Source organism: Aspergillus fischeri, genomic scaffold, assembly GCF_000149645.3.
Source record: "Aspergillus fischeri NRRL 181 1099437636249 genomic scaffold, whole genome shotgun sequence".
NCBI lineage: Eukaryota > Fungi > Ascomycota > Eurotiomycetes > Eurotiales > Aspergillaceae > Aspergillus > Aspergillus fischeri.
This window is the reverse complement of record NW_001509770.1, coordinates 3,873,187-3,894,038: the sequence shown is the minus strand read 5'-3', so window position 1 is coordinate 3,894,038 and position 20,852 is coordinate 3,873,187. Positions and strand designations below refer to the sequence as shown.

General features: G+C 49.8%; 8 protein-coding genes across 8 annotated transcripts; 5 read left to right on the top strand and 3 right to left on the bottom strand.

The window, feature by feature from the left end:
- Positions 1 to 1,397: 1,397 nt before the first annotated feature.
- On the top strand, positions 1,398 to 2,738 carry NFIA_020880 (putative mannosylphosphorylation protein (Mnn4); the record flags this gene model as incomplete). Its single annotated transcript, XM_001265276.1, has 8 exons — positions 1,398 to 1,560; positions 1,659 to 1,668; positions 1,726 to 1,749; positions 1,802 to 1,946; positions 2,013 to 2,324; positions 2,379 to 2,506; positions 2,557 to 2,598; positions 2,657 to 2,738. 8 exons carry the CDS (start codon positions 1,398 to 1,400, stop codon positions 2,736 to 2,738), a joined length of 906 nt encoding a protein of 301 aa, XP_001265277.1.
- A 1,320-nt stretch (positions 2,739 to 4,058) lies between these two features.
- On the top strand, positions 4,059 to 6,566 carry NFIA_020870 (putative C6 transcription factor; the record flags this gene model as incomplete). Its single annotated transcript, XM_001265275.1, has 2 exons — positions 4,059 to 4,667; positions 4,722 to 6,566. 2 exons carry the CDS (start codon positions 4,059 to 4,061, stop codon positions 6,564 to 6,566), a joined length of 2,454 nt encoding a protein of 817 aa, XP_001265276.1.
- A 760-nt stretch (positions 6,567 to 7,326) lies between these two features.
- NFIA_020860 (putative oligosaccharyl transferase subunit Dad1) lies at positions 7,327 to 7,807 on the top strand (the record flags this gene model as incomplete). The annotated part of the gene is made up of 2 exons (XM_001265274.1): positions 7,327 to 7,545; positions 7,619 to 7,807. The coding sequence occupies 2 exons, from the start codon at positions 7,327 to 7,329 to the stop codon at positions 7,805 to 7,807; spliced, it is 408 nt and encodes a 135-aa protein (XP_001265275.1).
- A 489-nt stretch (positions 7,808 to 8,296) lies between these two features.
- NFIA_020850 (putative mRNA splicing factor RNA helicase (Prp16)) lies at positions 8,297 to 11,096 on the bottom strand (the record flags this gene model as incomplete). Its single annotated transcript, XM_001265273.1, has 2 exons — positions 8,297 to 8,647; positions 8,709 to 11,096. The coding sequence occupies 2 exons, from the start codon at positions 11,094 to 11,096 to the stop codon at positions 8,297 to 8,299; spliced, it is 2,739 nt and encodes a 912-aa protein (XP_001265274.1).
- Positions 11,097 to 11,583: 487 nt separating this feature from the next.
- On the top strand, positions 11,584 to 12,114 carry NFIA_020840 (putative prefoldin subunit 2; the record flags this gene model as incomplete). The annotated part of the gene is made up of 4 exons (XM_001265272.1): positions 11,584 to 11,623; positions 11,682 to 11,772; positions 11,823 to 12,015; positions 12,082 to 12,114. The coding sequence occupies 4 exons, from the start codon at positions 11,584 to 11,586 to the stop codon at positions 12,112 to 12,114; spliced, it is 357 nt and encodes a 118-aa protein (XP_001265273.1).
- Positions 12,115 to 14,381: 2,267 nt separating this feature from the next.
- On the top strand, positions 14,382 to 15,554 carry NFIA_020830 (nuclear transcription factor Y subunit beta; the record flags this gene model as incomplete). Its single annotated transcript, XM_001265271.1, has 4 exons — positions 14,382 to 14,532; positions 14,894 to 15,004; positions 15,078 to 15,205; positions 15,300 to 15,554. The coding sequence occupies 4 exons, from the start codon at positions 14,382 to 14,384 to the stop codon at positions 15,552 to 15,554; spliced, it is 645 nt and encodes a 214-aa protein (XP_001265272.1).
- Positions 15,555 to 16,459: 905 nt separating this feature from the next.
- On the bottom strand, positions 16,460 to 18,912 carry NFIA_020820 (Zn(II)2Cys6 transcription factor; the record flags this gene model as incomplete). The annotated part of the gene is made up of 3 exons (XM_001265270.1): positions 16,460 to 17,549; positions 17,609 to 18,770; positions 18,849 to 18,912. The coding sequence occupies 3 exons, from the start codon at positions 18,910 to 18,912 to the stop codon at positions 16,460 to 16,462; spliced, it is 2,316 nt and encodes a 771-aa protein (XP_001265271.1).
- Positions 18,913 to 19,581: 669 nt separating this feature from the next.
- NFIA_020810 (TatD family hydrolase) lies at positions 19,582 to 20,787 on the bottom strand (the record flags this gene model as incomplete). Its single annotated transcript, XM_001265269.1, has 1 exon — positions 19,582 to 20,787. One exon carries the CDS (start codon positions 20,785 to 20,787, stop codon positions 19,582 to 19,584), a length of 1,206 nt encoding a protein of 401 aa, XP_001265270.1.
- Between the last annotated feature and the right edge of the window lie 65 nt (positions 20,788 to 20,852).

Here is a 20,852-nt window from a genome sequence, read left to right as displayed (position 1 = left end):
AGAACCATTCTTTTTCTTCAGCACAAGATATTCGAGTCCAATCATGATGAAATATTTGTGCACCCCCTTAGGAACCCAAAATCATAACATAGTCACTCTGAGAACACAGAATCAAAGACAAAATAGAAGACTAATGTCGAATTCGAAAATAACACGAAATGCAACCCACTATGTCGACAATACTAGCAAGATTCTGCGCTTGGTCCAAGGCGGACCAGATATGGACCGAGCGACATGTATGACGCGGCCCCCGTTCGATTTGCCGCGTTCCAACCAAAACATCGAATCGGATCGCGAATCGCATAGAAATTAGTCCACTATGCATTGCATTTTGGAATGAATTGCCGTGTATTACTAGTACGGATGATACGAACAGTAGGCTACATATTGCGCGATTCTAGCCATGATGTCCAATTGCTGGATTCCCCTGAGGAACATACGTAAGCCTGTGCCAGAGGTTACGCCGGATTGTGCGTTGGAAGAATAGGAGTAAAAAGCAGGCAGGATGTGGCTGTAATAGCGTAACGTGCTACTGAGTTGTGCTGTGGTTAGAACACTAGGTATGGTCCAAGCATAGGGAGGTAGAACGGGTACAGAGTACGGAGTAGAACAAAATTATCAACAGTCCTTTGAGATACCCGTTCATAAGTTATGACAATCACATTGACCTCACCTAAAAAGGTCTCAGATTTCAAGGTCAACCGCCATCGAATGATCGATTGGCCTTGCCTCCTGCCAAGGCGCGGCAGGGCTGGCACTTGGCAAGTTGGAACTAGGAAGAGCAGAAAGACTAGCCTAGAATTGTATCGATTAACAGCCCTTGGAATTCTTATGGAGACCGTCACCACATCAATTAATAGAAACTGGGCCTTGAATTCTGTGGTAAGTGGGCACGCGACTGGTGCAAGATGGACGACGTAAGACCCAGGTAGATATACTTTAAGATTTGAAGTTTTAAATTACTCGGCATAGAAGTCAAGTATGTGCAGATTCCTCGAAATCTCTCAACTTTCCAACTAGATTGAGATAATAGACTACCTATCTCCATCGCTATTGGCACTGTCGATCCCGGATTCTTTTGCACGTCCCATCCTTCTTATCATCACTTCTTATTTTCTGATGCGCTCCTTTCTGTAATAGTCTGTACTATTTTAACCACGCTGTTCGAGACTCAGGCGATCCATATCCGTTTCCTACCTCACCTCCCTCCTGATATCAATCCCCGACGCAGTCGTCATTGTCGACTATCTACATTTCCGCCCTTTTCCGTATCAACAGTGCAACACCATCATCGACTGAAATTATTTGTTCCACACTATCCCTGTACATCGCCTAGGAGTATGCTGTCCTTCAGGGATTAAATCCGAATCAGACGCCCCATCATCCCTACATGCGCAATGCATCTATTCTCAACAACTTTCCTTCTCTATCTCCATGGATTACTTCTCGCGCTGGTGGCTTTGGGTAGCGCCGGCTCCGATGTCGATTTCATGAGTGTTAGAGCCAAGTTTCTCAAGGATTACAGTGGGACAGGAGGTGAACCAGGAAAGAAATATTTCAGTAAGTGACCCTTCATAACGTCTTTCGAGGTGCTTGCTTTTTTCCCAGCTGGATACGTATATATCTCTTTCTTTGGCATAGCGCTAACGCATTATTAGAGGAATCTAAGTATGTCTTGAAATTGCACACTATTCTGTTCTCCAAAATTGCTGACTGACCTCGCAGCTTCCATTATCACTATGACGGACGGTGAGCTAGTCTCCAGTCCTCCGACTTGAACGCTTGTCTGACAGTCCCACAGATTCGCCGATGAAGCCCTCCCTGAGGAAGACACAATACCACATTTAGCAGCACTCATCCAGACATATCTGTCGACTATGGCAGATCTTGGTGCAGAGACTTGGATAATGCATGGAACTCTTCTGGCATGGTGGTGGAACCAGAAGGTTGGGACCCCGGTGCCATGGTTTATAAACAGGCAACGTGGGAACATAACGCTAACTCGCGCCCAGATTTTCCCATGGGACAACGACCTCGACGTCCAGGTGACCGAGCCGACAATACACTTCCTTGCTGAATATTACAACATGACCGAGCATCATTTCGAACTTCCGGGAGTGGACGGCGGCCGGAACTACCTTCTCGAAATTAACCCGCAATATGTGGTTCGAACCACTGAGGACGCAGCGAACGTTATTGACGCGAGATGGATCGACACCTCTTCAGGGCTTTTCATTGATATAACTGCAGTGCGCACGGATGACGAATTGAGAAAGAAGGGCCAGCAAGGCGCTCTTATGTGCAAGGATGGCCACAGATTCGATGTGAGTGGCTGCGGTACAAGGGTAACACGAGATGGATTGCTTACCGCTTTCTAGGAGACCGATATCTTCCCACTTCGGAATAGTTACTTTGAAGACTTTCCTGTCAAAGTCCCCTACAAGTACACTGATCTCCTTGTGGAAGAATATGGCTCCAAGGCATTGACTACTGTTGACTTTCAGGGGTGCGTACATGAAGCTTCGCTGTTGGTTCCTTAACTGACTTGCCGTTTAGTCACCATTTCAACGAGGAGACCAAGATCTGGGAACAAACTAAGTTAGTACTAATCCTGACTAGGCCGTCCGATATAGCTCGCTAATATCTCAATTGCCAGAGAGAAACGAGGACTTTCACGCCAGCGAAGATCCATCACTCTCCCCAAGCGAACCACGCCGCTTCCCTATCGTTTAAAATGAGCTCACCGAAAGCTCGAAAACGAACATACTAACTCGCAATCATGTATTTCATTTCCACTTGGTTTACGATAACGACCACTCTATCCCTCCGTTTTCACATCTCCCGGTTGCATAATCTGGCGTTCCATTTCTCTTCGAAAGACATTCGGTACACAATTCTGTGCTTTTGCATTATATGCACCATACCCTGGTTGAATTTTTTTTGGCTTGACACTCGCACTGACGCCCCTTGAAAGTTGTCCATGAGCATTTCTTTCTCGAGCCATTACCATCTTCATGGGACGCAGTCGATATCATTGAATCTTCTTAATGTGTATAACATTTAACGGCATGTTATGTATATATTGGCTGTATATATGAGACAATATAGAGCACGCGACATTTGAATATCGCTGTGGTAGTATCCGACATCGCAGACCTCACATGAGAAGCAAGATCAGATACGACGAGAGGTTACCGGAAGGATTGACACGACTGAAATTCGTTCCGCTGAACCTAATTCTTGAAGGACGAGAATATCATTGCCGGAAGAAAATAGACATTCGGTATTTTCCGAAAGATCGTCCAGTCTAGTCACGGTGACTCATAAGTTCATGGCGTCGAAGCTCAGATACCCTGAAATTTTCTAACACGTGCCCGGAAGTTGCCATGGTGGCAGCAGCTGATTTGCGTAACGTGTCCGAATGTCCATGGGAAGTCATCTGATAACTTTGCAGCGATGACTGTGCTAATCCTTGTTTCCTTTTATCTGATCCGATGGCAGTGCAGTTTTGAGTTTCGTATAGGTATCGAATGCACCTCGCTTTGATTGTGAGTGGGCTTGACTGTGACGTCAGTGTATCAGAATGCTTTAGAGCTATCTCAGGCATCAACATTGCTACGCAATAAAGCAATAGTAAACTTTTTTGGGGCCCAGGTGGACAGGCTCGTATCTTTCTTTCAGATACACCCAATTATCCTTTAAGGGGTCCACGGGCTGTCGAAAGATGTCTTACATGCATCGGTATTAATAATGCTACAAGGTTGGCAGCCACTGACAGGCCCAGGAACCATCGATGAGGGGCCTGGACTACGCCTCAGGCCGCCAATAACCAACCATCGTCTGTCCCCACTATGAGTCGATGACCGAAGATCCAACTTAAAAGAAAAAGCCCAATACCTAAGGAGATTTATTATGACAATGAGGGCTCAGAATCGCGATCAAGTTTTCGCCTATGATTTGCTTTACTCAGTCTCTATATTCTCAATATCCGGATAAGCATCCATTCTCCGCACTGCTGGGAATGTAGCACGGATCTCAGCCATTCTCCATCATCCGTCATGTCATTCCCGCCCATCGAATCCATTTCATCTGCAAATCAGCCTCTCTCATCTCGGTCTTCGCCGAGTAACCCCTTTGGATATACTAAAAGCCCTTCAGTCGACCATGCAGCCAACCCTGGTACTCACACCGCGCATGACCCTCCCAGCATCCGCAGCTGTGTGACTTGTCGAAGAAGAAAAGTCCGCTGTAATAAGAGGACCCCGTGTTCCAATTGTGTCAAAGCAGGTATCGAATGTGTCTTTCCTCCACCTGGAAGGGCCCCTCGCAAGTCGAAACGACCTCATGATGCGGAGCTCTTGTCCCGTTTGAGACGGCTTGAGGGAGTCATTGAGCATCTCAGCGGGAAGAAGCCTGGGGCTGTGGAACCATTGTCCACCGTATCTTCGCCCTCGCAACAAGAACCTGGACCCGCGTCTCCCCAAGAAGGTAGGCAGACGACACCTCAGATGCAGAGTGCCCAGGCCGGGAAATGCCCGTTCGTTCTAGACTCCGATCCGCAGGCTGCTAAGCCACGAAACCTGGAACATGAGTTTGGACGGCTAGTCATCGACGAGGGACGCAGTCGATATGTTAGCAACCGGTTGTGGGCGAGTCTGGGCGATCAGGTGAGTATTTTTGCCTCAATCCACAATCTTTTGTGCTAACGCTTGTGGCAACAGATAGAGGAGCTGCAAGATATCTTGGACCCTTCATCGTCAGAAGAGGAAGATCATCCTTCGCCTGGATCCTCGTCGACTCTGTCCACTAATCACGACGGATTCCTCTTCGGATACTACTCTCTTTCTCATTCACTTCGCAGTTACCATCCCCCGCCGCCCAAAATTCCAGTGTTGTGGGACATCTACCTGGATAACGTTGCGCCGCTTATACCTATGTTCCATAAGCCCTCCGTACGAAAACTTCTTACGGATGCCGCCCAGAATCCGAACTTCCTGGACAAGAATTCTGAAGCCTTGGTCCTTTCGGTATACTATGTTACTATAGTCAGTATGTCGTCTGAACAATGCTTCTCCGTTCTGGGCGACGATCGTGATACAGCGGTAACGCGTTACCGGTTCGCAGTCGAGCAGGCATTGTCCAAAGCCGGTCTCCTCAATACGCAGAGCCTGATGCTGTTGCAAGCTGCTGTACTCTTTCTGATTGGTGTACGGCGTGAGGATGACACTAAATTTGTCTGGACCATGACAGCGGTGGTTCTGCGCCTGGCTCAAGGTATCGGCCTGCATCGTGACGGAACCAACTTTGGCTTGAAGCCCTTTGAAACCGAGATGCGTCGGCGACTGTGGTGGCATATCTGCTTGCTGGATATCAGATCAGCCGAAGAGCATGGTACTGATGCACAAATTCAGGATAGGATGTATGATACTCGCCTTCCACTGAATATCAACGACGATGATATCACGCTCGATATGCAGGAGCCACCCGAGGAGCGCGTAGGTTTCACCGAAATGACCTTTTGCTTGGTTCGTTGCGAGATTACTGCCGCGCTCAGAAGGATCAGCTCCATGTGTCCAACCAGCCTTCCTCACACCGAGAACACACAACGACCCCCGGACTCTTGTGCGAAGTTGATTCAGGAGGTCAACAAACGGATTGAGGAGCGATATACCCAACACTGTGACATGAACGTGCCAGTACAATGGGTCTGCGCCACTGTTGCTCGTCTGATTTTGGCCAAGCTCTGGCTCATAGTTCATCATCCCATGACTCGACAAGATCCGGCGGCTAGCAATTTGACCATAGCGTCTCGTGAGAATTTGTTTGTCACCTCGGTCGAGATTGCAGAGTTTACTCGGCTGCTGGGTCAAGATCAGACCACTGCCAAATGGAGCTGGCTTTTTGTGACAAATATGCAATGGCACTTGATTGCCTTTGTGTTGTCGGAGCTTTGCGTTCGCCCGCTCAGCCCACTCACTGATCGTGCCTGGCAGGTGGTGAGTTCATTGTATGAGACATGGGGCCGTACTACAAAACATAGGAAGGGAATGCTTTGGCGGCCGCTTTCCCGGTTGATGAAGCGGGTGGCTGCCTTCCGAGAGCAGCAGCAGCAGCAACAGGGCGTACAGAACACATCCGATCCCAGCTCTGCTCCGAGCCTATCCACACCTTATCACATTGGTGTCTGGCAGAATGCTGTCCAGCCTTACCTGGCTGGTGGTGTCCCTCAAATTCGAGACCTTTCGGTCCCAGGGAGTGCTCAGCCCGCGAACCAGCCTATCGCTGGGCCGACTTTCGATACCGAAATCGTGCCCGAGCTCTTTCCCAATGTCAGCTGGCCGGCCCTGCCGGATTCTCAAAGCATGAGCGCACAAGACCCATTGAGTACAGCCGCACCGATCGAGATATCAGAAAATTTCATGGGTCCTACCACGACAAGCCAAGATCCTGCTCTTCTTCAACAAAACTGGGAAGCGTGGGATCAAGTGATGCGCGACTTTCAGATGGATGTTCAAGAAGCGCAAACAAGCCATCCACTAGGCAATGTTTCGGACTGGCTTGCTTGATCATCGTGTAACGTCGAATCTCGATAATCATCTCGCCCCAGCTTTCTACTCTTCGGCCCTGGAGGCCAACACAGTCTTACTTGGGGACGCATTCGACTTTTCCTTGATGGATAAAACATTTTCCTCTGCGCCCTTTTATATGAAGATCTCAGCTCTCTTACGGCCATGGACTTTCTCTCCTCTTAACGACTTACTATGAACTCTCAACTCTTCATGATGAACGACGTATGACTTGGCTGGTCCACATCTTGGACTCTGTTACATTCAGAGGTGCGGTTCTCGAAGCAATTGACAGCACGCCCTCTGTCCCAGGGATATGGAGCTTTACGCGAACTCAATTTCCCGCGACGTACCTGACCGTTGAGCGGTCTGAATGTGTATATTATAATGCATAGTGTATAGTATAGGTGTATACATATATGGCAGAATTGTGATAATATTCTTACAAATGTCAATGTAGACATCTGCCTTTCTAATACAATCCACACTCCGAGTAACTCTGCAATGATACTCTCTGTATCCTGATTATACCCCATGGTCACGTGACATTGAACACAAGCTAAACAGGCTACGTAATCAACGGCGGGTGGAGCACAGGTATGGCCTTAGTATGTCCTCTATCGGGTTGTGTACACAGTAGCTTCATCCGCACTTTGTCAACCGGAGATTCGACAGCGAAACTTCCACTCCAAGTCACGCTGCATCATTCTCCCAACTCGTCCTGAACGCCCTCAATTCATCCCTGATACAATTGACCAGCATGCCTCCCAAACGAACACAAACCCCTAGCTCCTCCTCCCTCTCCTCCGGCCCAGCAGTCCTCTCCTCTAATTCCTCCGTATACCAAATCGCCCACCATGTATGGCAGCAGTACCTCACCACAACGCCGCAGCGCACCATGATGCTTGACGCCTTCATGGTGTTTTTGTTGTTTGTCGGCGCTGTGCAATTCCTCTATTGCGTTTTGGCTGGAAACTACGTGAGACCTGTTCCCCGTTCCTTTAGCAGGATTACAGATTGAGATGGGATGCTGACGAGTGATGGTTCCATAGCCCTTCAATGCTTTCCTGAGCGGGTTCTGTGCCACGGTTGGCCAGTTCGTGCTTACGGCTAGTTTGCGCATGCAGACGAGTAGCGAGCAGAAGGGGGGGAACAGTAAGCCCAGTTCGAAGGGGAAGAATGCGCGATTTGCGGCGGTGGAAGGCTTGGAGGAGCAGGGTGCGGTGTCTCATGAGAGGTGAGTTTTGTTTTGGATTTTTTTTCGTTGGTTGGATGCTAGGAATATGTGAGGTGAGGATTGCTGACTGACTGGTTTGCTGCTGGTAGGGCGTTTGCGGATTACATCTTCGGGAGCTTGATTCTGCACTTTTTCTGTATCAATTTCATCAATTGAGTGCGGGCTGTTAACAGGTGGGGAGATATTCGGTGGAGTTGAAACGATACCGGTAGTTCATGTTGCCGGCTTGCGAGACAGGAGGCCGTGGTCTTCGCTTCTTCAGGGCCTCCGCGGTACTTTGTGAGCTTCACCGGGATAAATCATGAGACTGTACTTTGTTGGCCTTGGCCATTTATACTGCAGTGTCGAGATAAAAGTGCTACTGATGGCTGGATACCGAATAGCTGCACCAGAATGGCATCGCATTCTATCTCTGGATAGAGTCCAGAGCCCGCTCTTGAATGAACTCTTCTAAATTTGTACATCGGGTATATGTCTATGCTTGAACATGATGCTAAAATGCTCGTCCGGGTCTCCTTTTGATCTGTGGCTTCTTGACCACGGTTCCTGCTCCATTGGTCCCGTTTCTCGTGGTCGAAGATGCGGTGACACCACCAATTCTTCGTGTACCGGTAACAGCAGGACGTCGCACAACAGATCCCGCCTCTACTTCCTTCATGCGTCTGGAGGGATCGTTGCGCTCCTGCTCTCGTAACTTCTCGGCCGCGGCGCGCTCCCGGTCGGCGGCCATTTGGGTCTCGATCTCCATGCGTCGATTAAATTCCTGTTCGGTGACGCGACGTTCTCGCTGGGAATAGCCCTTCTCCTTGACGGAGTAGAAGACACCGCCAAGTTCGGCGAGCCACTACATTCTCGAGATTAGCCTCTGCTGCTTCACTGTTTTAGATGAAGCTGGTTCAACTTACGTGTGGGTCCACTGCAGTCACAGTCGACATATACTCCTTGCTTGTCAAGATCAATTCGTGGTAGACCACGTATTCGGGCACATAACCTAGGCCATACAGAGCGCTTGTGGGGTGGAGCTGCATGCTCACGCTTGTCCGGAGGTTGATGAACTCGCCGATACCCTTAACCTTGGCCGCTTGGTGATAGAAGCCGGAGCAGATGCACTTGCGGATCACGTCCCAGTCTGTCCCACAGCTTACTAGTCGCATCTTCTGAACTGTCATAATATCATGGAGTTGTTCGCGGACCTCCTTGGCCCGTCGCAGAGCCTTGGGGTGAAGGAAGTGTTTGATACACCATCCATCGGAGTAACCGTTGGATTTCCATTGCGTGTAAACGTGAAGAAGAGTCAAGTGATCAGACTCCGGAACGAAAAATTTCTCGCGCGCCGCATCTGACTCTTCCTGTCGCTCTTTTGGACGATAGAAGACACTAGGAACCGAGAGCATGGAAACAATCGTCAGCATCTCCTCGCTGCACCCGTATTCCTCAGACGCCGTGATGAGCAGCTTAGCGAGCGGAGGGTCCATGGGAAACGGAGTCATAGCACGACCTAGCGGAGTTAGGTCGCCCAGATTATCCAACGCACCCAACGACCAGAGCTCGAAAAGTGATGTCGAAATGGTCTCCTGTGGCGGTGGGTCCATGAAATCAAAATCCAAGAGGTCCTTCACTCCAAGTGATTTGAGAAGCAAAACAGTGTTTGAAAGACTCGTTCGCTGAATTTCCGGTATCGTTTGAATATATAGTTCGTTCTTGTAGGCCGACTCGGTATACAAACGGTACGCCTTTCCAGGCCCTGTTCGACCTGCTCGGCCAGAACGTTGATTCGCATTGGCTTGAGAGATAGGTGTGATCTGAAGCGTGTCCATACCCATGCGTGGATTGTACACTTTCAGCTTTGAATATCCTGAATCCACCACAAACATGATCCCATCAACAGTCAAACTTGTTTCGGCGATGTTCGTGGCAACGATGACTTTCCGGACGCCAGGAGGGGCCCGTTCAAAAATCTTCGCCTGCTGCTCGGCTGGCATCTGACTGTATATCGGTAATATGCTAAGCTTCGGCGGATCATTAAGCATCTTCAGCCGCTCGTCGATCAACTCGCACGTTACTTCAATATCTTCCTGACCTGTCATGAAGACAAGTATGTCCCCGGGTCCCTGCGAGACATGAATTGCCAAGACCTGCTTGACCGCACTGTCGACGTAGTCCTCGCACGGGGTACGGGAGAAGTGGAGGTCCACCGGGAACGTTCGTCCAGGGATGATAAACTCCGGGGCACCACCAAAGAATCGAGAAAAGCGTTCTGAATTCATGGTAGCTGAGGTGACGATTAGCTTCAGATCCCTTCGACGCGCCAATACCTTCTTCAAAAGGCCCATCAGAACATCGGTATTCAAAGCTCTTTCGTGTGCTTCATCCATGATGATGCAAGAATACTTGTCCAGATCCGGCTGAACCAGCGATTCTCGCAGAAGGACACCGTCAGTCATATATTTGATGACTGTATCCTTGCTGGTGCAATCCTCAAATCGAATGGCATAACCAACTTCGGCGCCAAGATCCACTTCCATCTCTTCACTCACACGTTTCGCAACGCTCATAGCAGCCACTCGTCTAGGTTGCGTACAGCCAATTATGCCGTATTTTGAGTATCCGTCCTCGTGAAGAAATTGTGTCAGTTGTGTCGTTTTCCCAGATCCCGTCTCACCAACTACCACGATCACTTGATTATCTCGTATGACTCGTAATAATTCCTCTCGCACGGCGAATGCAGGCAGATATTCCCTCTGTTCGCGGAGCGTCTTGCTCTTGCTGAAAGAGCTTTGTCCGCCTTCATCCTTTTTCAAGTGCTGGGCGAACTTGTTCCCACTTCTATAAGTATCCTCCACAGGCATGGCAACAGCGCTGTCGCCTTCATCTTCCTTGACACCCATGATATTGCCCAGCGCCGTGCCTGCCATTGTTGTTGCCTCCTGCGCTTGCTTTTGACGCTCTCGTTGCTGACGCCGCTCTCGGACTACCTTGCTCCCTTTACGGCTGAACACAGCCATATCGCTCTGCGGATCGCGGACGGCTGAGATAGGCTCCAGTTGCTTGGTAAAAATCGTACGCCCGTCCAGGAACGGCGGTCGCAGATCGTGGACGAGTAAATGGACTCGAGTACCTTCTTCATCTTCTGGCAGAAAGTCGCCTTCAAAATCGCGCCGTTGCGCGACTCCAGACGTGAGCATCCGGTTGGTTTCCCAGTTGTCGATGTCTTTGCGCTTCGCATCCCGCAGGTGTGGCGGAAGGTTGGAGCTCTTCAGCCTTTTGGCTGGAGGCATTCCGTCAGACGCCATGGTGAAATAACAGCTCGTGAAACTCGAACAAGTCTTTCCACCGGAGTCGAATTAATATCTTAATTAACCACAAAAATGAGCGGCACAGGAATGGCCACCGGGCGCTTGCTTCGAGCCAGGTGCTAGGCAAAGTGTAGAAGTTCTGATAAAATGCGGAGTGTATTATCGCCGATGGGGCAAACGGTGCAAACAAATTGCCCATCCATGTCACGTGTTTCGATCTATGGAGGGCTACAGAAGGTCATGGGATTGATATACAATGAGAACAACCTTTCTGCAAGCTCAATTAGAGATCAAGACTAGATATTGGAAAATATAGTGAGTCTAAACTGTAATTTTGTTCAGACTGTAGCCTGACCGTCCTTCGTAGACGCAGCTTCAGAAGATTGTTAGTCCGCTTCTCTCCGCGCGGCGGAATTCGAGCACCACGCCCCGCATCGCATTTTGAGCTTTGCAACAACAGCGTGACAGCATCGGATATCAGAAAATGGCCAGTCAAGCTCAAATAAACCCCAAGAAGCAGCAGGGTGTGCCGATGAGTTCTCATCTCATTTCCATGCAGTCACGAAGGCTAATCTGAAGCAGAGCTTCAGCTCCAATATACGAACTTCAAGAATACACTCACACAGATGGCGCAAAAGATTGGCGACATCGAGCAGGAAGCAGAGGAGCATAAGTACTTTCTACTTCCCATTTTAAACTACTAGCAGCACTGACCTTTACTAGACTTGTCATTGAGACACTCGAACCCCTCCCCGAAGACCGCAAGTGCTTCCGAATGGTAAACGGAGTTTTGGTCGAGCGAACAGTCAAGGATGTGCTTCCTGCACTTAAGACAAACTCAGATGGTTTGAAACAGGTGCTCGACGAACTTGTGAAGCAATATCAGAGCAAACAGTCTGAATTGGACGATTGGAAGGTTAGTCTGTCAATGCCAGGATATCATGTTAATGGTATTAATGATTGACTTCTTTTGCCGCAATAGAAAAACAACAACATCCAGGTCGTACAACCATGAATTAAAGCACGCTTTCCTCTTTTCTTGCGATGGCAGTCAGAAATACCCCTCCACTCCTCTTCAATCCTTCTAGCGGTGTTGGTGTCCATGATCTCCTTTCGCTACCATGAGCGGGAATCGGAATCGAAAAGGCGTTGACGGGAGTCTCGAGGTGACTGCATTGAGGGTATCCGAGCCATCTACCTTGTGAATCGACTGGGCTTATACTTGATCATTCTCTCAAAGGAAGAGTTGAATGTATTGCTTGCCGTCGGTTCGCTATCTGTCAATTACGACGGAGCTCCTACAGCTCTGCATCCTCCTGTGCCTGGAAACCAGGTTCAGCGGGGATAAGACGTAATATCACACTACTTCGGTGTTCTGTTACGAGGAGGGAATCACATCGTACCTACTAGTTGTGGACATAATGGACTCCAAGTCAAACCCTAGGTGCAAACTTCAGCTAATTGTGCCTCTTTGCCCCGTCAAGAAACCTTTTGATTCAATTATTTAGAAAGAATGAGTAGAATCTCGGATAGAAAACTTGCATGCCTTTGAGACAGTGGTACCCAGAGGAGCACGAGTGCAAATGGTTTATCTGCTGCTGGTACCCAAGCTGACAAACACATGCGTCCAACTCGAGTCCTCGAACGTAATGCAGACTGCTCATGTGCAGCCTCGTCCCAGATGAAAACCTGATTGTCCAACACATTTCTCAAGATATGGTGCCCGGTACTTTTGTCATGTCCATGAGCAAAGTCCACACCTTGCGACCTTCATCGTCCTATGCATCGATTGCTCCTGATATCATGCTGTCATTGATGCCTGATACCTCCTCCTGGTCTGACGTCCGAACGACTTTGTGATGAGTCCTGGCTCAAGTCAAAATCTTCAGGCTGGACCTTGGCAGCTGACAGGCAACATGTGTGTGCCTGAAATGCAGAGCGCTTAGAACACAGCCTCACCAATGAGTTGTACTCGCACTGCTGTCACTCCAAAGCAGATATCAGAGTATTCATTACACATCTGAGGATCATGAGAGTATGCCAGTCATTCTTTGGATCAAGCAAACAAGAGCTTTTCTAGACCATCATTGCCATCGCCGTCACGCTGCGATGCCACAGATACCAATAATCACGTGCATTTCCGTATAATACATACAGTGTGGAGTATGGTCGACAAAGCTCGCGGCATCACGAGGTCATTGCCGTAATTTATGGTTATCGCATTGTAAACGGACGCCTGAGGCCAGCTATGGGTTCCCTCCTTGGAGTCCCTGCACTTCGTCAACCGTCCATCTCTCATTCGAGTCATCAGGCGAATCAATCCACCAGTTCGAAGTGACTCAGTAGTTCATCAAAGTTCGCTCAACTCTGTTTGAAAGAGTGTCTTCAATATTCTGATTCCCACAAATCTCATTGGCGTTGTTCAGCGACCAGTGAGAGTTCCCCTGGTCTGCCCACACATTCCTGGTTCGCCAATTGACATCTGCGCGCATCGCATCCGTCTCCAGTCAAAATCCTGAAATATCTACTGGACAAGCTCAGCTTCTAAGTGGACGAAACAGACGAAATACAACTGGCCGACGACTATTCAAGCGAAATCGAAGCTCCCGTTCGTTCGAAGGTATCTAGTCTCTTCCCCCGATTCCCGTGGATCGTTCGTCTGCCTCTGCGCAACGTGCCACTATCAATTTGACCCACCACTGTTGCATTGGTTGCTACGCACGGAAGACCCGCGTCACTGTGAGTGTTCTCCGGGTTTCCAGATCTCCCGCGTTGGAGCATCCCGCATACCTGATTGACGTTACCACTGCACCACTCCTCTTTGCAGTTCTGTAAGGCGGACCGTCCGTCCACGACACGCGAAAGGTGGCAGGGAATAAAATTAGCATTTTTATCGTTCCGAATTTTTGGACTAACTTATCCTTGCGACTGGCAACAAATCAGATTTGGCTGATCGAGTCACTATCTTACCTGTCGCGTCTTTCCTCGAATAACAGATTTCGCGCCTTGATTATACCGTCAGGGCAGAAGCTATAGCAGAAACAATTGCTTGTCCCCGCACTGCTGACACTTGTGCCTCTACGTTCGGGCTGCCGTGAAGCGAATCGCTGCCCAGCCAGACACAACTCTATTTTGCCTTTTGACGCGAGTGTATCATAGCGCCTTAGTTCGATACCCCCGAGGCACGCATCTCTGACGTGGTCTGCCAGCAGAGCAAATAGACGACTTCTTATCACATACCTTATCCAGTATCCGCTGCGCGTATACCTATAGCTAAAAATCATGTCGGCCTCTCCTTCGAAAGAGCCTGAGGTGGAACAGGAAGCGCAATCAGGCGAAGACCAAGAACACATGGATAAGGACCAGGAACAAACACAGAACCAGGGAGAATTCGAGGTGAAGGAGCAAGATCGATGGCTCCCAATTGCGAATGGTTAGTTGCGTTCCCTTGCAGCTTCCCTTGTCCTCCTGATTTGCGCGTACCTTACATCCAACTGCTGGCCAACAGCCGTCTGCCCTACTTCACTTTTACCGTACCCTGCGTCCATCCATTTACAATACCCCAACCTGCCTCAACCAACAATCATCGCACTGTGGAGACCCTCATTCGCCTGCGGTTCGAGTGTAGCTCTGCATGCGAAGCGCTTTTCTTATCTGCGGCGATACAATTTTCGTCAGATATCTATTGTGCGATGTCGTTCTTTTTGCGCCGCTCAAAGTTTTTACGCAATTATCCTCCGCAAATTGGAGGCATGATGGGTAAACAGCTACATGTGCTAACATCTACCGTCAAGTGGCCCGTATCATGAAGTTGGCCTTGCCAGAGAACGCGAAGATCGCCAAAGAAGCCAAGGAGTGCATGCAAGAGTGTGTCAGCGAGTTTATCTCGTTTATCACCAGCGAAGGTGAGTGTTACTGCATCTGGCTGCTGGTACCTGTCCATTCGACTAACGTATGATTTCGCCTTGTTCTCTACAGCCTCTGAAAAGTGCCAGCAAGAGAAACGCAAGACGGTAAATGGGGAGGATATTCTGTTCGCTATGACTTCACTTGGCTTCGAGAATTACGCGGAAGCGCTCAAGATCTACTTGTCAAAGTATCGCGAGGTAAGACTTGTACAACACGCTCAGGCGGCCTGTCTCCCCACCAACGGTTGGTGGTCTGGTGGGTTGTAGTATCATGTGCTAAGTACTCCTCCAGACTCAGTCCGCCCGTGGCGAACACCAGAATAGGCCAACGAGCAGCGGCTACAATGCTGGAGGGCCCGTGGGCGGATCCAGCACGCAAGGTGGACGACCTGGTGGATCGGCTTCCGGCGGCTTTCCTGAAACGGCAGATAACACAAACAATATCATGAACCCTGGTCTGGACCCCTCCGAACAGGACAGTTCAGCCTATGGCTACCCTTCGATGGTCGGCCAGCCTCACAATGGAGCAGGAGGCGAATCGTACTAAATACGTCGTGTGTGACGGAGTCCCCCGCGCAAGACTCTCACACACTCCAAATCCTGCGCTGTCAGAATGAGAGTATACTCTCGAAAACTGAGACGGTGCTACCCTTGTTTCGGGGTCGAGTCTGCCTTGGAACAGAGTCTCGAATTATTTGTGGGGATGCTCCTAACGTTCTTTGGGTGTTGCTCTCTGCGCAACATTTTATGACATGGTACGAAACATTGGGCTATTCATGAGGTAACCGACAGAGAGGTAAACAGGACCAGTTCAGATGCGCTTTTTAATTCTTTATTTTTACCCCTTTGATCATTGGTGTGCTTATGCTGTTTTCATCCGCGGCCTCTCCGTTTTATTTTTTGCTCTATGTTCCCTCCAACGACGGTGTTTGTATACTTTCATAGTAGATGTGTCGTGTGGAAACCATTTCTTTTCATGCTTACAGCACAGTCATCTCTCGGATTTCGTCGTTCGATTATGGGAGGGCAGTTGGTCGCGAAAATACGGAATCATCATATGTATCCATATATGCCACTTGTTGGTGATTTGTGACTTATGAGTATCTCTTGGGTGATATGGTCGGCCAAGTAGTTAATAGAAAGAAAGAGGTGGGACTTCGCTGTCCTTGAAGAATGACCGGATTTTGATATTGGCGCCTATGTGAATGTCTTGATTCGATTGCGTCAGATGAGATGCTAACTTTTTGGACATGCTCAGGAAATTATCGAACATGCTTTTCCTTTGCGCATTGGTAGATTTAAGACAGAGTTGAAGTCCACTGTGGAGAGACTATTTCCATATAAAGATACGTTGTACGCAAATTGAGGACATCAAATAAGAATCCCAGGTATCATTCGTGAAATATCGTTCATCGGGTAGATGCTCATCTGAAAGAGACCATCCAAGCAGCGCTAGCCGTGCATCCATCCTCCGTCCTGGAAAAGATCTGACATCGGTGTCTCCTGCCAGTAGATCTGCCGCCATTCATCTTCCAGCTCCGGGAGCCCATCCATGCTCATCGGTAGTACAGACTGATCCGGATCCGTGAAGGAGAACAGCTGGCGCCAGTCCAGAAATTCCCTTGGCTGATCCATCGGATCGACAGTTGCCAGGTTCGTGGATGGGATCCAGCTGTCGAAGGTTTGGTTCTGGTGCGGGGAGACAGCGGGTTGTGGTAGAGACGTGGAGTCCGGGGTGGGGGAGTCGTAGGAGGGGAGGGCCCGATCCGGTTGTGGGGGTTGTACAGGCGCGTCGGCTGAAGAGTTTTGATGCTGGTTCTTGTTTTGGTTCAGGGTCTGGGTCTGGGATTGGTCGTGTGTGCTGCTGAAGGGTCTGGATCTTTCGCTTGTTGCTAAGCGCAGATCCTTTTGCAGTCGTTTCGAATCTTCGAAGAGGCGTAGAATAGTGGTGGCGTGCGACCAGTACTTGGCTAGTTCGCGGAGTGAGCAGGAGGCGGAATCGAAGCGGCGCAGGGCGTTAATGGCTAAAACAGGGTTTGAGAATCGCAGCTCGACACGAACTTGGATCATCGCCGTGAAGAGGGTATGGACGCCGGAATACCATAGGTACTTGAGGCGATCGTTTAAGCGGAGTTCTTCGAAGATAGATGCGATGACACCGGCCGCTGCGCTGCAAATCTCTGCATCATGCGGGCCGTAGTCGTCCGAATACGCCGACGCCCTGGGATGAGGCCGGTGGAGCAGGATGAGGAAATTGTTGTAGGTCAAGTGAAGCATGGCGGACCAAGGATCCATATCCGAGGCACGCAGCCGCAGATTGTCTGGAAGCCTCAAAGACCAGTTCGCAAGAGCTTCATCTGCTTCCTGCAATGCGGCTTTGCGACGCTCCGAACTGACTCGTAGTCCGAATCGCTCGCGCACAATATAAGATATCATTGTGCAAAGCTCTGAAAAATGAATGACATAGTCCGTCTGGACACGGGCCCCGCAGCCTTCAAAATCAGAGGCTGTCAACGGCGAGACATCGGAGTCTTCGAGGTTTCTGGCGCACAGAGAGATTAGAGCAGGCATTGGGACTCAGATCCGTGCTAGCACACTTACATAGCTTGAGGTCGACCATACGAAAGGGAGACCATAACATCGAGCTGAACCAGTATGTACCATAGCCTTCTCCACATCCGGCGGTCCCGGGGAACGAACCTGCTCGAGACTGGATTTCGATGCATGCCGAGGCCGGTCGCGATTCGAGCAGCAACACCGACCCAGTAGTGAGCATTGGCAGAAACGTCATCATCGGGGCTGTCTGAATGCCACGTCAAGAGCAGCGCAGCTTGGACCAAGGTATCACGGTTTCGCTCAATGCGGTTGTCAAAGAGCCACTTCGCGCGACGGAAGAAAATGTCCTTCAAAGTATCCCGCTCTTCTTTTGGATGCGTGACATGACATCCGACTAATAGAATGGCTTGCAAAAGCAGGATAGGCGGAGGATCAGAGGGGTCTCTATTGCGATACTGACTCATGAACTGATCCTCTTCAACAATGGGATATCCCGGGTTAACGTGGGTGAAGTATGCCTGGACAAGCTCGTCGACGAGGGCCGGCTCCGGTAGAGTTAGGGCGTCTACGAGAAGCTGGTCATGTCCGGTTTTCAACTGTCGCCGTGGTATCTCGCTGCCCGCAAAGTGATATACGTCGTCATCTTTATCGCGCTGTTGACGTATCAAGAAGGACATGTTCGACAGCTCGTGTCCAACATAGATTGCTCGCACGCCTCGCTGAATTTCCCGAGCACCTGAACCTTCTTCATCGTCAATGAGCTTCACCAGTCGCTTCTCAAAATCGGCATGCGCATCCTGTTCGGCGAAACGGTCCGAAGCGGGCGGAAGATGGCATTCCTGCGCTTGTGGAGACGTGTGACTATAACTATTGCTGTGGAGATGTTGTGCCTTGGACTGGACATTCGGAACGACGCTCGCTGGAGGAGCTGCTGCTTCTGGCTGAACTCCGCGAAAAGCAGTTGTGAAAGCGGTTGGTTCGCTGATGGTAGATGGAGGAGACGCTTCAGGGACATGCTCGGAGGTGGACGGCGGCCGACAACGAATGGGAACGGGATTCAGAATGGAGCGTACCGCAAGGCGCTTCTTCTTCTCATGGATGCGGCAGTCTGTTTTCCCTGAGGAGCGGCAGTTGGAGCAGGGCAGGCCAACGATACGTGCGTCACACCGGACTTTGCGCCGATGGCAGTGGACGCAGGCTGCGGAGCCTAAGCCAAAGGAAAATCAGTATCGATATCGACAAGTACATTATGGAAACAATTGTAGTCAACAGAGGTATTGTCTACCTGACTTGCGCTTGGTCACACCATTGCCGGTGGGTGAAAGGCTATTCTGCGCTGTGGATGACATAGCAAAAGCATCGAGGCAGATTCAAGGACCGTAGACTTTCTTCCTCATCATGTGAAGCCGCGAGAGGTCCGAAATTGGGAGACCGATTCAGGAACCCGACATAATCCAGGCAATCAGAAAGAAGAGTAGAAGTGGGAGATAGTCAACTGCCCAGGAATAGCGATAAAGACCGATAATGGATGAAAGTGGGGAAAGCCGAGTCTGGGGAGTGTCACGTGGAGGTGCGGAGAAGGCGCAGTCGGAGGATTTTGATAATGGAATGTGCGAGATCAGAATGACATTGGACAGTTGAGCTCAATGTGCGTTTTGGAGGGCGCAAAGAGGTCTTGTTGGCTGAAGACAGCGAGAGAGGGCCATCGTCGGAACCAGCAGTTTTCCGTCGGCGAAGCTGCTATTAGTTGCGGTCTGTGTCTGCTCTTAGGAGCTGTCCAGATCTTCACAATCTTCAAGCCAGGAGACTCGAAAGGTCGAATCCAGTGATTCACGGTTTACGTTCACACCCGTTGTCTTGAGCTTGAAGCAGGATATCATCTCTCTTCCAAAGATACGATCTCTTGAACAGAGACTGTGGCTTAAACAGACCTTGTACTCTCTATGATTGCTGTAAATGTATGTACAAAGGTTGAGCATATGAATCGGCTCGAACACGAAGCAGTATGTACAACGTAACTACCCAAACACAAACCGTTTCCAGTTATCTGCCAGTCGTTGGACCCCCTCCTGCAAAGGCCAGCCACGGAGCTCACAAATCTGCCGGGCAACTTCCTCGAGCAAATCGTCCATCTGCTGTCCAGCAGTATGAAGGTCACTCTCAATGAGCACTCTGTCCTCCGGCAAAGCTTTGATAACTGCGATGACTTTCTGAGACGACGGCCCGCTGAAATTGATCACATTGGAAAAGGAAAAGTAGACGTCTGAGGGATTTGAAAGGTTCAGAAATTGCTTCAATTGCTCCACAGGACCTGAATACGAATGCATACAGATCCGGGGTGGATATGGGAGAGGTGGGGAACCTTCGCGCTTTAGTGACTTTTGCACTTGCTCGTCTTCCGCGTCGCTCTCTGCGTGAGCTCCTTCAACGCTAAGACGTCTTCGTCTCTCCCGTCGCGATGGTACTCTGCGCTCATGGCCGGACCATAGCTCCTTGAAAACATCGAACACCGCTCCATGTGCTTGGACACTGTGTACTGAGACTGGTCGTCGAAGTTCCCCGGCGAGGCGAAGCTGGGCCTTAAGAATAGCCTTTTGGTGTTCCATGTGCACCCTGTAAGGTGAGAGTTTCCGGCCTTCACGAGATCCGGGTGTTATTTGTGCATTACGATTCTCAGCCTCCTGCTGGGCCCAGGCCTTTGGAAGTCTGAAAGCACGATCAAGGCCGACCTCGCCAACCAGAGCATTTGGAAAAGACAGTAGCCGTTCGCGTGTTTCGGAGATGAATTGCGAGAGGGGTTTTGGATCAGGTAGAGAAGAAATGAAGTCTTCATCTTCTGGAGCTGGTGTTAAGACTTTATGATAATGTGTCTTCTTGCTCTCAAGATCTGAGGCGCCCTGCGCTACCTCTGATGATGACTCCTGATCGTCGATGATTTGGTGTGAAAACCATGGATGCCATCCGAAGCATGGCAGTACACGATCCATCTCGGCGTCCTGAACAGTCAATTTTTCATTGTTAAGGTCTTTAGCTATCTGAAATACGAGGCCCTGATCCTCCGCTCTAGTGGCCATGACTGTGAGCGTCGTTGCTTTCATCCTTGGAATATCAGGTATTGACGAAATGGCGTCCGTGGGGTGGCAATGGGCATCGTAGACACCAAGCTCCCAAGGAAAATCGGGGACCTTGTCACGCTCATTTTCAGGCATGTTCCTCCCGTCCATATGCGTTGATCTCGTGGTAGTATGATAGAGACAGTTTTAGGCCCTTTAGGGCGACAGATGAATGC